The 14,233-nt window shown below is 37.1% G+C and overlaps 1 protein-coding gene across 1 annotated transcript in view; it reads left to right on the forward strand.

Annotated features, from left to right (window-relative positions):
* The window catches only part of Sox102F (transcription factor Sox102F), a 122,375-nt gene extending 110,209 nt beyond the window's left edge, over nt 1–12,166 (forward strand). The window contains exons 6-11 of the mRNA XM_018542990.1: nt 5,769–6,053; nt 7,191–7,569; nt 9,346–9,570; nt 10,004–10,051; nt 10,214–10,366; nt 11,380–12,166. Of these exons, the coding sequence (XP_018398492.1) occupies nt 5,769–6,053; nt 7,191–7,569; nt 9,346–9,570; nt 10,004–10,051; nt 10,214–10,366; nt 11,380–11,879 (1,590 nt within the window). The 3' untranslated portion in view covers nt 11,880–12,166. The remainder of the gene's footprint in view (nt 1–5,768; nt 6,054–7,190; nt 7,570–9,345; nt 9,571–10,003; nt 10,052–10,213; nt 10,367–11,379) is intronic.
* Nucleotides 12,167–14,233: the final 2,067 nt, after the last annotated feature.

A 14,233-nucleotide genomic window follows, 5' to 3' on the forward strand; every position in this document is an offset into this window, starting at 1 on the left:
GAGAGAGAGAGAGGGAGAGAGAGAGAGGGAGAGAGAGTCATTATATATGATGAATATTTTAGTCAGAAAAAAATTAACAAGTAAATAAATTGAGGAATCTATGAACAAAAATGAACTCTGAAGACTCCGGGACGCTATATACGTAGAATCTAATAATGATTCTTCTTTCGTTTTATCTATATTATCATTGCCATCAATCTTCCTTATATATCGTCGTGATCGCCAGTACGGTATAGTTCGCAATGAAAGAGAGAACGGACGACTTTCGAGGAGACGACCGCTTCGCGATGATGTACCCGCGATCATCTCCTCCGTTGCACTCGAAAAGCGGCGCCACGAAAATACCGCTTCCGGTTGCCCTAGATTCCCGCAATTCACTGGTCCCCCCCCCCCCTTTCTGTCCCTCTCTCTTTCTCTCTGTCCCTCTTTTTCTCCTGTCTTTGCGACGAGCGGTGGTCCCATACGAAGCGAGCGCGAATCCCGTTCAAAGTGGTCCATAATTTATGTATCCACCGGCCGCCTCCCTGTTTGTCGTTGAAGGCTCTACGTGTCTCTCTTTTAAAATTCCATTAAGGAGTACAACGGCACTTTTTTTGTTCCTCGGCTTGTCGTTGTCTCGTCCAACCGCGAGAATGGCCGGCAAGAGACCACCGGCTTCTTCTCGCGATCGATTATTCATAACGCTTGTATATCTCGGACGAAAACGATCGCGATAAGATTGCGGGTCACCGATATCCAGGATGGAAGAGGGGTCTTAATTCGATCTACGTGCGCGGACAGTTCACGTCGGAGTTGCGCGCTTCTGGCAGCGCGACGTAATTTTAGACAGTACCCGCAGTGACAGTCTTTATAACGCACGTGAAGTATGAACCACTTCCGGTGGATCCGCGTCATGTCCCCTCGCACTCCAGTGGCTCTGATTCTAAATCTGGACAAGCAAATTTCCGTGGCCTTTAGCCCCGCGTGTTGCGCCGACGAAAATCACTCGTCGATCGTCGACGACGTCGACTCTCACAAAATGCGCATTCCCAAGCAGAAGAAGTTATCACGATAACCTTTATCATAATTGATTGAAAACTTTCTCTTAGTAATCATTTTGGAGCTATCTTGACGTCATGATGACTTATCTCTCTACCAGCATTATTAAGATCTTTCTGAGATGTCTATGAGCATTAAATGATTAAATTATTAAATTGTTAGAATTAAAATTTAGTTTGTGATGATACTATTGTACGGTTCTATCAGTATAGTATTTTAAGACCGAAAAATTAATTCGGCGCCAATTAATTAGGCAGAATTTAATACATAGTATATAAATTCACACCGAAATATTCAAGCACCGAAGACACTCCAGCTTCGAACGCGTTATGGAATCTATTTCCTATTGGTTGTATTCTACTTTGTAGAATAGGAATTGATAGTTGTTTGCGACGAAATGTTTATCATTAAACTACGAACGTAAATGTTCGAGGGAATTGACGTTTAATTGTCGTAAACTAATTATACCGCGCTGCATCGATGTAAGAAATTGTAATTAGATTACACAAAATTATATTAATTTACCCCAAGATTTAAATTATAATTTTAGATTATTCATTAAATTAATTTCATATAATAATTATTTTATTATGATTTTACGTGACCGATTTAGATGTACGGCGTATCGGGATTCTATATCGTCCACGATAGATAATCGGCCGAAGAGCGATTACGGGGGTAAATATGTTTCGGTAATTGCGTGGCTAAGTTTAGGCGGTGCAGTTGGCGTCAATGCGCGGATGCATATTCAGAACGGGGCTCCTCATATTCTTATGCTCACTTACTAAACCGCCGCATCGCGTGTGGATGTGAATGTGAATGGAACTTGCTGGCACCCCGCCTGTTTATATTTAGCCACTGTGGGCGGTATAGCTGTCACGGATACGTATCATCGGCATAACTGAACTGTGCAAATGAATAATGAAGTTCCAGTCGTCCCTATCTCTCTCTCTCTCTTTCTCCTCTGTTTCTCTTACCTATTATAGATGCCGCGAACCGAAGATGTTACCCGAATTGGCGTTACCCGGTCGCTCATTGTCTCCCGGTGGCCGAACCCTCGCGCCACTGAAGCGAACGCGACACATGTGGTCTCAATGAACGCACATGCGCTCATTGGGACGCTCGCAGGGACATAAACGCACAGTTCGGCAGCCTTTGAACGGTTTGCCATGTCAACGACGCGTCGTAAAAGATTGTAACGACAGCGAGTGCAGAGAATGAAGAATACAATCATATGATACTCTTAATCCCGTAATGACCGCTTTGTTAATTCCGTGGCTCAAAACAATATATATATTCCTTGTTGTCAATATAATATATTCCTTGTACATCAAGCCTAATTCCTACATGCATTATTGAAACATGCTTTTTATCTCTATCGATTAATATGAAAAAATGTAGGAAAATATACGGATATATATGAATAATCAACAATAATAAGTTAAAACAAGATTGTTATATCTATATGAATAAATCAACTAACAATGGAACTTTGTGAAATTCTGATTGTAATGAAATTTTGTATAGAAATATTATTCCAACATCTAATTTTGATCGTGTATTTTTTACACACACATAATATATATATTATAATATATATAATAAGATTAAAATTATGTAACTTTTTTTTTTTTTAACCAAAATTAATCATTATATTTATTAATAAGATTTCGCTTGTTTTTTGCAATGCAAAGAAACAACGGTCTAAATAGAGTAATAAGATTTTTTTTATATAAAATAAATTTATAGTTTACAATGTTAGTATAATATAAAAATAAAAAAATATATAAAGAATATAAAAAAAAATTAATATAATAATATCTCGAACGTTTCGGAACTCACGGGTCTTTCTTCAACGATTCGCTTGAAGATGTTACAAAGTCATAGAGATGAATAACCTTACGGTCTAAGCGACATGGTGTGGTACAATTGTTTCGAAGAAATTGATTCTCCTGTTTTTATATGAATGTGGAAATGTGTAATCAAATGTGTGAAAATAGGAGCATCTTTACATATTCGTCTTACATATTCTGTTGAGCACAAGTGTTAATATATCATATATCTTTATTGGTTTTTAAATCGCAATTTCAAGTATTCTATACACAGAAACAATACGTATCTAAAAATTTAGCTAAATACAAATAGATCTGCAGATAATTCTGTTTGGACCATCAAAATAATTATGTTGAATGCTCGAACTATTTGTTAGAATATTAAAACTTTTTGCAGCAGTATCATCAACGTTTAAGCGTTTTACACGATTATTTTGATGATTCAAGAAAATTATTTTTAGATCTATGTCTAACTAAATTTTTAGATACTTCGGCAAAATCGTATATAGGGAAAAAATGATAGATTTTTTATTTATTAAAATTAAATATTAGTATGTGTAGCGTGTTCTAATATATAATAGTTGAAAAACATACTGTTTATATCTCGACAAGTGACCGACATATTGACATCTTGCGCTTCGCACATTGTAATCATTTCGCGCGTTAATATGTTAGAGTATACGCTGCTAATACATCCACACTTTTTTCGCTCTATCGTTTTTAATAATCCGCAGAAACCAATAAGAAGTATCCGGCAATGTCCAATCGACGCGGAAGGTCACGCTTATCGTCGCTTGTGCAACGCTGCATGTTTTTGCGCGGATTTTTGTGTCGCCCTGCAGTTTTTATTTTCTGCCATAACTATTTATAAAATATAAATCAGCATTTTGTTACGTCGATTCTACGTCTCAGCGATAAAGTTCCTGAAAGAATCGCCATTGGGAGCGTCGTGAAATTAATAATCGCGCGGATCGGACTCGGAGAAGGGCGACCGCGGGTGCATCCAGCGTCACGCGCGCGCGACATCTCAGCTGGTGCACAGGCTGGATGAATAAACGTCTTCCTTATCGTCTAAAATAAACTCCACGCATATCTGGATCGTAGCCAGGACGTAGGAAAGTACAATGATATTCGTCGCGTAAATTGTTGCGTTCCTATGGAGGGTGGATCGAATACTCGCTCGTTTAAACGTGTTGTGTCGGTGTGCTTTTTTGAAATTGTTAATACAATGTTAATCGCAAAAATTTGTTGACGATGCACTTGGTTTGCGAACCGTTTAATCGCGTGATATTACCAGTCACACACACAATTAGGTCTTAACTACTCACTATGAAGTAATCATCTTTTTAACGTGTTTTTTAATTGTATATTACTAAATTTATTAATATGTATTTGCAATTGACATCGTAATATACACTTTGTATTAAAAGACCTTCGATAACTTGAACCGCGAAATTTTTAATAAATCCGAAATTTTTAATAAATTTTTCTTATATTCTTTATATTCAGTTATGTCAAAAAGTATAAAAGTATTTCACGATAAAAAAAAGTTTTAAAAATTATATTTTTAACAAATATTTATGATTGGTATATTTTTTAAAAGATTTTGATCCGATTGAAAAAGTAAAAGATAACAAAAGTATAATAAAAGATAGACTACTCGAGAAGATAATCATTAAAATAGTCAATTTGTTAACATTAAGAAGCCGATTTCTTTTACAGTTTAAATTTTTGCATCAATAAAAATTGAAATGTGATGCAAAACAATTTTTTTATTTATTTGAATAAAAGAAATAACGTAATGTGTTTATATAAGTTTAGTAAATATAACATAATAATCTTGTTAACTGAACTTACATAATTAATATTCAAAACTAAAAAATATTTTGCAAATATGGTACAACTATTCATAATGCACGTTGTAATTACACGTTATTGCATTCAAGCGATGAAATATTCGCCTAGAATGTTCCTACACTGTAAGAAAAAAATATAAAGTTATATAAATAACGTGTGTAAAAATTACACAATTTATAGTAGAAATATTAAACATTATGTGTTTTTTTTTTTTTTTTACAAAAATTAGTAGATAATTTTTCTTCAAATTTTATACGTATGACTTATATTAAACTGAAAATTGCGATAACAATAAATTATACAGTTTTAATTTAACTGTACAAATTTTTGTGATATTATATAACAATGGTAATATTACACATATTGTATTTAAATTTTTACGTTCATATATAGTTTGAGAAAAATTGTACGTAATTTATTGGCAAATTATTGTATAAATGTTTCTGTAAATTTATAATTAATTATAAATTTACTTTTGCAATTTTTATTTAATTACTATAAAGAAGAATAATTATTTAAGTTATGACTTTTTACTTACGTATATAAATGTGCATTTTTAGTAGTAAATCCCAAAATGATACACTGTAATTTTATGCATAATTTTTTTTTACTATGTGGATTGCAGCATTAGGTTGTTAAAAAGCCTAAATGACTCTTGTGCTGCGTAATATTTTTCACGGAAAAGTATCCAAAAAAGAAATCTCATTCCGGCAACTGCGCATATAATAACGTACTTATACTCACAGCTCGAAGTCTAAAGTATATATATAGGCGAAATATAACGAGGGAACCCAAAACGGTATTTACGACGCATCGAGTCGTTGGCGACATAAAGTGGCAATTGCGTCGCGCAATTTACTTCACACTCGCATTGTCCCGGCAATACGTCCAACGTATTTCATTCACGAGGCACGCGGATAAGCCGCTGTCAAGGTGGAACGGTCCACCCTCACGATTGCGTGCAAGGGATCTCACGACTCCTCTGTATAAGAGCTGGTGTGCACAGCGTCCCTTTAATTAGTGGTCCGTGTGCTTTTACAGTCGTATCCCGCTCACATGACGGTCGACTCGCAGAAGCAAATCGAGATGCAGCGGCTGCAAACGGAGCACTTGAAGCGGCAGCAAGAGCACATCATGCAGCACAACATCCAGGAGTTGCAGGCTCAGATGACAAAGAGCCAGCTGAGCATGTCGGGGCCACAGTCACTGATGTTTCTGCCGTTTCTCGAACAGCTCAGAGGGCTGCCCGTGCAGTCGCCCATGCCTCCACCGCCAGCGACGTCAACTGCCACCACCGGCAACAAACACATCAACTCCATCGCCAATGTACGTGACCCGGTGATTATCGATATCGGTCGTAGCTCCATGTAACGCTTGCTCTTTCATAATATCACGCACTATTTTCGCCATATTAGTTATTTCTCAGCGTACCTGTTATTACGGAAATTTAATATTGGAAAGTAGTGATTAATTACTTGTTAAGCATTGAACGGGTGTGCTCTTTAAGACTCGATTATCTCTTGCAGTTCTATTAGTTGTATGACGTCAGAGGCGAGAAATGACATGCAATTAATTAATTGCTAGTCACAGCATTATTTTTCTCTTAAAATATAATTTTATAATTCTGAAACTTATGAAATATGCAGCAAATTGAGACATCTGTCCGATATGTTACGTGGAAAAGCACTTCTTGTAAAATGATTTCTGAAATAGCAATATATTTCTCAACTGTCAGATATCGTCGTAATAGTTGACAATGTACTATTATTTCAAAAATTATTTAACATTTTTACGTGAAATAACGGATAGATGTTCCAGTTTGCCGTATATTTTAGGAGTTTTAAAATTATGAAATTATTATGTTTATAAGGAAAATAAAAAATAATGCAGTACGTAGCAATTAATTTATTGCATGTCATTTCTAGCTCTTGACGTCACACAATTAATGTAGCTGCAAAAGATATATATTCATTAATATTCAAAATAGATAATAATTAATCACTATTTTTTAGTATTAAATTGGATTTCTGCAAGAGTGGCTCGTTACGGCGATATAAAAATCTAATTATGAGAAAAATATTAAAATCCTAACATTTATTAAAAACAAATGTATACAATTTTAATTTATTACTAAGGTGGGATATGTGTAACTCCTAGATATTATGTATATAGATATGTGTGCACGTGCATAGTATTATTTTTACAATTGCCTCGTCCTATTGTTGTAATAAAAAAATGTGAATAATTTGAATCATACATTTTACTGGTATAATTTGGTCTGCAGAACCAAACTTAGTTCCAAGTATTCTAAAAATTTCACGTTGATTTGAGCGCTTAAATTAGTGGTACTTTAATAAACTTCGTCTTGTACATACCATATATAACGCCAGGTTAACATTAATACCAATCGAGAAATTCCAACTTATTAGTCCGACGTTTCTGAAATTTTTTATTTACTCGCAGATGATCAGCAGCCATCGAGAAGGTCCAAGCTGGGCGACCGCGCATCTCGCGCAGATGACCACGCAGATGGAGAAGGAATCGTCATCGCCGGCGCCGATCTCATCCGCGGTAGCGCCGACGGCCCCGCCTCTTCAGGATCTCGACGCCCCGCTGAACCTCACCAAGCCGAAATCGACGTCTTCGGGCGCTACGGCATCTTCCTCGTCGCCTGGTAGTGACTCGCACTCGACAGGTGCCGGAAGTAGCGGCCAGCAAGAGCAACCATTAGCGGCGACCGCGCCCAAACTCTTCCCACCAGGACTGCCGATACCGCGGAATTACCTACCGACGCTTCCTTACGCCGGTCTACCACCGCATCTCAGCAGTCTGTCTTCGCCGAGTGAGTGAAACATTCGTGATCATTCGCTTTAATCGCTTGGCTCGAGAGCAGAATAAAGCAGGATTACACCGGCTGTTGAGAAGCACTGAAGTCGAGTATCGTGTCGAAATGACATTTCGCGGATATTCTGGAGAGATTGTTGCTATTCACAACGGTTAATTATCTTTATGCGATATACGTGCGCGCTCTCACCACAGTGTGTTTCGCAAATTGCGTACCTATTATAATCGACCGACCATTCGTGAATTCATCCGAATTACCGCGATTAAAGTAACGCCCGTTGTTGCGATCCGAGCATTACCAGAACTCGCGGCTGCGTCGATTACGCGACGCGTTCGTCCCGCGGAACAATTGCAAATTGCCGATTGCCGCAAATGGATTCCGAGAGAGAAAGGCATGGTCGGTACCCTCCGGAGTATGCGATTTCATGCCGGCGGTGAACACTTAATCATCTTCGAGCAGGCTAGTTTTCCCGATTGTCCGCAGCCGGATTTTTTTTCCACGGTTGCTCGCCGTCCAGAGAACCTGTTTCACTTGCCATCTGGTTTTTGCCACGGGTACCGGCGTGCTCATAATCAACGATGCGTAACGCGATTCCGCCCGATAAGGGCCGCGCGACGCGCGATTCGCACAAGCAAGGAAGGGAAGAAAATCTGCAGGCCGTCATTGTAACGTAGAGAGCGAATCTCTTCGCGTGGCAATCGCCGCACGTTACTTCGTCTGCGACATACACAGAGTACTAAAAAACATGTCTCAACTTTGAGATTATATTGAAGATCCGATAACGAAAAAAATTCCTGCAAACGATTCTGAAAATAATATTTATTTTACAGTCGGACGATAGCAAGCTCTTCGCTATTTCTGTTCAGAGGCTATTTCTTTTTATTTGAAAAAATTCTGATGTCTCTTATTCAGCTATAATATTGTACTAATCCTTCGCAGACCATATGAGAATTTTGAAGACCCAGACGATTATTCCTAAATATTGAAAGAGCATACCAGAACTTTTAAAAAATTTTAAAAGCTTAAATATCTTTTGCAAAACAATCATTTTTTCAATCGATTAATCGTCAAAAAAATTGTCAAAACTGTCCATTACTAACTTTGATAATGATTTTTAATATGATTATATAGTAAAACAATATTAGAACTATTTTTTTATTTACTTCAAAGTTTAGGGGTCGAAACAATCCTTGGAGTGAGGATAAATTTAAAAAATTTGACATTTTCGAAAAACGTGAATACACTATTAAAAGTATAAAATATCATAAAACGTTTACAGCATTTTTACCTCATAGTTTTGCAAATATTCGATTAAAGATAAAATTTCATTATTTTTGACAAGTTGTTACAACCTGTAAACTTTAAGATAGTAAACAAATAACAAAATATGGATCTAATATTTGTTTAAACTTTATAATATGTACAAAGTTCATTAAAATCGATGAGAAACACTTTCGACAATTCTTTTACAAGTGATAGAATTTAGAATAGTCTTTGAAGGGCTAAATATTAAAACTGACAAAATAAAAAAAATTACGTAAGATGCGTAAAGCTCCACATATAAAATTTTTGCTAAAAACACAATCGACTTCAAGTCGCGCATAAAGTCAGGAACATCCTCTACTTTACGTCTTTGTTTCTTGGTACTTCATACATCTTACTCTTGTATATCAAAAGATATCTGTAAAGTATATCTTAAAAACGTGAACACTTTCGTTTCTGCGTATCTCCATTACGCATCTTTCACTCCGTTTCTCTGGTAACCCGTTACAGTGGGCAAGGTAATGGCCAAAGACGATGCCGGCGGACCGGGAGGATCCGTGGCGGCCGCTGCGGTCGCGGCCGTGGAAAAGCACTTCGCGATGCACGGGCTGTACGGATTGCCATCGAACACAGGTGGGATGCCACCATCGGCCCAGACTCAAAGACCGATCAAGCATTCTAGCTCTCGGGAGGAACCGCCTCAGGAGGAGCAGGATTTTCTCTCGACGCCTCACAGTAAGTGAACGTGGAGAAATAAGCGTCGCGTTTTAATCGCGAGACGGATCGCGAAGCAGATACAAAGAACACTTAATATAGTACACTTAATATAGTAACGTAGCGTAAATTTTTTAACAAATACATGTATAATTTCCAGATTTTTCAGATTTTTTGAAATAATGCGATAGTGTCTCATAGATTCAAGTCAAAATCAAGTTAAAATCATGAATGAAAGAAATAAGAGTGCACATAGTATGTAAAAATTATAGTAATTTAATATTATGTCAATTTTTTCTTCTTTTTGAGAAAAATATAAATAATATTTAAGGTGTATATAATATTTATATAATGATTCTATTAGTGTTATATATAGATTATGCATAATAGTCTCATCATCACTTAACGTTGTACATCTTGTATATATGATGATGATTCGTTTTTGAAATTTCAGTGTGGCGAGATCCGGGATATAAAGTAGCGGAAGACATAACGGAAAAAGGTAATCACTTCTATGAGTAATGATTAGACTACTATTACGCTCTTGTTTTGAGAGCGCCAAGTGACGCCCTCGCGAAATTAGATTCGTTTCTCACGAGAGTATCGTGAATCTCGACGACGATGTGACATCTAACGCCCCGTCTCTCTTTCTCTTTCTCTTTAGCTAAAATGGTGAGGCAGCAGAAAAGGGAGGGTGAGAACAAGCCACATATCAAGCGACCTATGAACGCATTCATGGTGTGGGCCAAGGACGAACGTAGAAAGATCTTGAAAGCCTGCCCAGACATGCACAACTCGAACATATCGAAAATTCTCGGTAAGTATACTCGATCCATTTGCAGTTGACACTTCAACTATAACGATTTTTCTGCTAAATGTTGAAATGGAATTATGGAATGAATATCGTTCCCTTACTTCAAAAGTCTTATATAATACAAAAATGTGATTTTCGAATTATTGCTATGAATTTAATTAGGTATGAAGATTATTCTATCAATCATCGAAAGTAAACTAACTTAACTCTACAGTATATTCGTTCACCAAATTAATAGTACTTTTGTCGTTTTCTTAAGGTTTTTAAAAAGATCATAATACCTCTTCTATAAAAGTGACAAATTTTAAGTTGTCATTTTTATAAAAAGAATAATCTTCTGAACATTTTTAAGTTAAAACAGTTTTATGAAGTTTGACGAAAATGTTTTATTTTAAATTTAGTCACATTAGCTGATCAAAATAAATATAAATTGTTAATATATATATATATTTAGTTATGTCACATTTGATGAATTATTATGGATTTATCATAATTTTGTACGATATCAAAATTATCACGAAAAGGATATTTTAAGGATTCAGAAACGAAAAATGATCTTATTTGATCGTGTTTTTAAGAATATATTATTCTTGTTGATATTATTTGATTAGTTAATTTTCTGTTAAGTTAAAGGATAGTTTTTTTCACTTTTTTTAAAATTTAATTTTTTCACATGTATCATTTTTAATATAACAATATATTCTTTACAGCAAATTTTATACACTAATTACTTTTATACATTAATTACACTCCCAATAAGCGTTTAATTTATCATAGCGAGATACTTAAATTATACATAAAATCAATATTTATATAGTAAATTTATTACTTCATCGATTAACGTGACACAAACATAAAATTTCGTAAATCTGTGTTAAAACTCAAAAACAATATTAATTGCAAGCAGAGAATACAATGAGAAATTATTCGTTACATTTAATTTCATTTATGTGAAAAATTATCGAAGAATGTGAAACGTGTTCCACTTGAATGCACATTCTTTATATCGGTTACAGGCGCCCGGTGGAAGTCGATGTCAAACTCGGAGAAACAGCCATATTACGAGGAACAGTCGCGGCTTTCGAAGCTGCACATGGAAAAGCACCCAGACTACAGGTACCGACCGCGGCCGAAGCGCACGTGCATCGTGGACGGCAAAAAGATGCGTATCTCCGAGTACAAGTCGCTGATGCGGCAGCGGCGGCAGGAGATGCGGCAGTTGTGGTGCCGTGACGGCGGCACCGAGATGAACTTCTTGTCGCCGGTAAGTGCCGATCTGACTGGCACGCAGCATCATCCGGGTACGGGCGCCGGTCCGTCGGCGCGACCATCGGTCTCGCCGCCGGCGACGATGCTAAACGGCGGTGGCGGTGCCGCCGGACCGAGTTCGGACCATCCTTCGTTCTATTATCCACAGGACAGTCTATCGCCTACGGACATGATGAACTTCTCACCTGAGAATTCTGGCTCGATCGGCGGTTACGACGCGAGTCCACGACATCACGACGAGGATTGAACCGCAGCTCCGGGTCAGCCACTTTGGCCGCCCGGAGCATCATCGTCATCATCGTCGGCAGTGGCAGCGGCAGCGGCGGCCGCAGCGACTGCAGCGGCCGCGTCCACGTCGAGGCTCGCTTACGAACTCTTCTGGTAATCGGAATCATTCGTGTCATTGTGATGACGTCGAGGTGTCATATGTGACAACGACCGTGAACGCGCGATCGCAGAAACATGTTCGCGAACTGCGCTTCTCTGCACGACGGAGTGAACTGGAAGAGGATACTACTTCTCGGGGAAAGAAGAGTCGGGCGTCTCGAAACCTCTCGCCGGAGGTTGTGATATAACGTTCTATTTCTGTGCCATCGTATGCGAAACACGAAGGACCTATCCACGAAGTAAAAGCGCGAGAGCATCTCCGTCGCGACATCGCTCGAGATCGTTAATCTTTTTTGTTCTTCAATGTAAGCTATTGAAAAAAATGCTGGTGTGTTCACAGAGTACGTAATCTTTACATCAGTTAATCCGTTTGATTTGTATCGAATATGTACGTACGTGTATCTCGATACAGTACTTGACATGCTTATATGCGTTGTTATATTGATAAAACAAATTTTTTAAACTCGATAAAGAAAATAATTAAAGGGGCCATGGGAGTCAGCACTAAATTGCGCATTTATAAAACACAAGATTAATTTATTTGAACAATATAAATGTTGTGTCGAACATTAAGGCTCCGTATTTGAGCCATCCTCAGCGATATAATAATAGTTGTGAAAATTTAATTGCTTTTTAAATTCGTCTAATTTTAGACATCATCTAATGTCTGATTTATAGTGCTCAGTTAAAAGGAAAGAAAAAAAGAAAACACACAACTACTTTCTTGATTTGGAGCTTTGAATATGTTGTATAAGATCAAAATAATTTAATACTAAAGCTGTTCTATATACCAACAGCTGGAGCTGTTTAATAAAATTGTTTTTCAAAAACGATGCTGCGATTTGGTCTTATATTTTTTAGTCAATTTTTATTCATTATTTATATCATTCTATTTATACTTTTAATATTTCATAAAAAATAGTTGATTTTTTACTTTTAATGTTTAAAAATGTATTCCTTTCGCATATGGAAATTATCATACATGTCTAAATTTAGCGCTTTTAGATAATACACGATATTAGAGGAAATTTATATAGAAATACGTCAAGTTAATTTGTTTTAAGATTGTGTTTATATATTTTAAAGTGAGGTTAAATATTTAAAAAAATGTGCATTTTTTATTTTAATCTATATCGTAACGTTCATATATCCAAAGTTCATTAAAATCAAGGAAGAGAACGTCGAGACGGTTGAATTTTTTCTCTTTGTAAATTTTTTATTTTTAATAAAAATTTAACTGTCTATTCCCGTTCGTATTATTTTGCGTGTTAATTTTCGTATATCTTTTATCGCTGCGCAGAACAACAATTTCGAGACAATCTGTATCGAGGTTCGAGTATTTATCTATTTCTATATACAATGATGGCCGCAGTCCGTGAATTGTTCTTGTGTAAGAGGCTTTGGTTGCTCGTTTTTGTTCGGGCGAAATTCTTAAGCGAACTCTTCCGAATGCATATTGAAAATTTTAAATGGTCTAAACAATTCAAACTGAAACAATGGGACGTTGTAAGATTTTAAAAGACACCTATTAGATATCCTGATTTTTCGCACGTCTCTTGAGATATCTTTCGTTTGGCAATTTGCTCCTGCATTACACGGGCGATGACGAAGGACGATGTCTCTTACGCACATCGGCAGTATTCCCTGTATATTCTCCTGCATCGTAATCAAAACTGCAGTCCGTATGGAACTCCTTATAAGCACACAATATTCCTTGAACGTAATATGAACGTTATTAATCTTTTTTAATATTCACATAAAATTTTAAGAATATTGTGTCTTATAGGGTCAGAATAGACTTCGATCATCGGTAGCTAACGTGTAGAGATAACGATTAGAGATAACCGGCATTGAACTAGCGGCCAAAAACCAAGCAGCTCGTTGCAATTCAGTCCCTACATTCGGCGTGTGTGTGCACGGAACGCGAGGCGAGAGTCGCACGAGGGCACGCGCATATATACGCATAATTTTTATAATAAGACAATCGCGCGCCGATTCGGATGCGCAGCTCGTGCCGGTCTTCTTATCGGACTTGGATACGTAGCCGATATCACGTACACGTTGCGACACGATGCATGGCCAAAAAGTCTTGTTCCTATTTCTCCTAGTATGCATGTGTGTGTGAGAGACTAACGATTCGACTGATTTCCGGACGGTCATATCGGGAAAAAGAAGAGAGAGAGAGAGAGAGAGAGAGAGAGAGAGAGAGAGAGA

Source organism: Cyphomyrmex costatus, unplaced genomic scaffold (assembly GCF_001594065.2).
Source record: "Cyphomyrmex costatus isolate MS0001 unplaced genomic scaffold, Ccosl1.0 scaffold36, whole genome shotgun sequence".
NCBI classification, from domain to species: domain Eukaryota; kingdom Metazoa; phylum Arthropoda; class Insecta; order Hymenoptera; family Formicidae; genus Cyphomyrmex; species Cyphomyrmex costatus.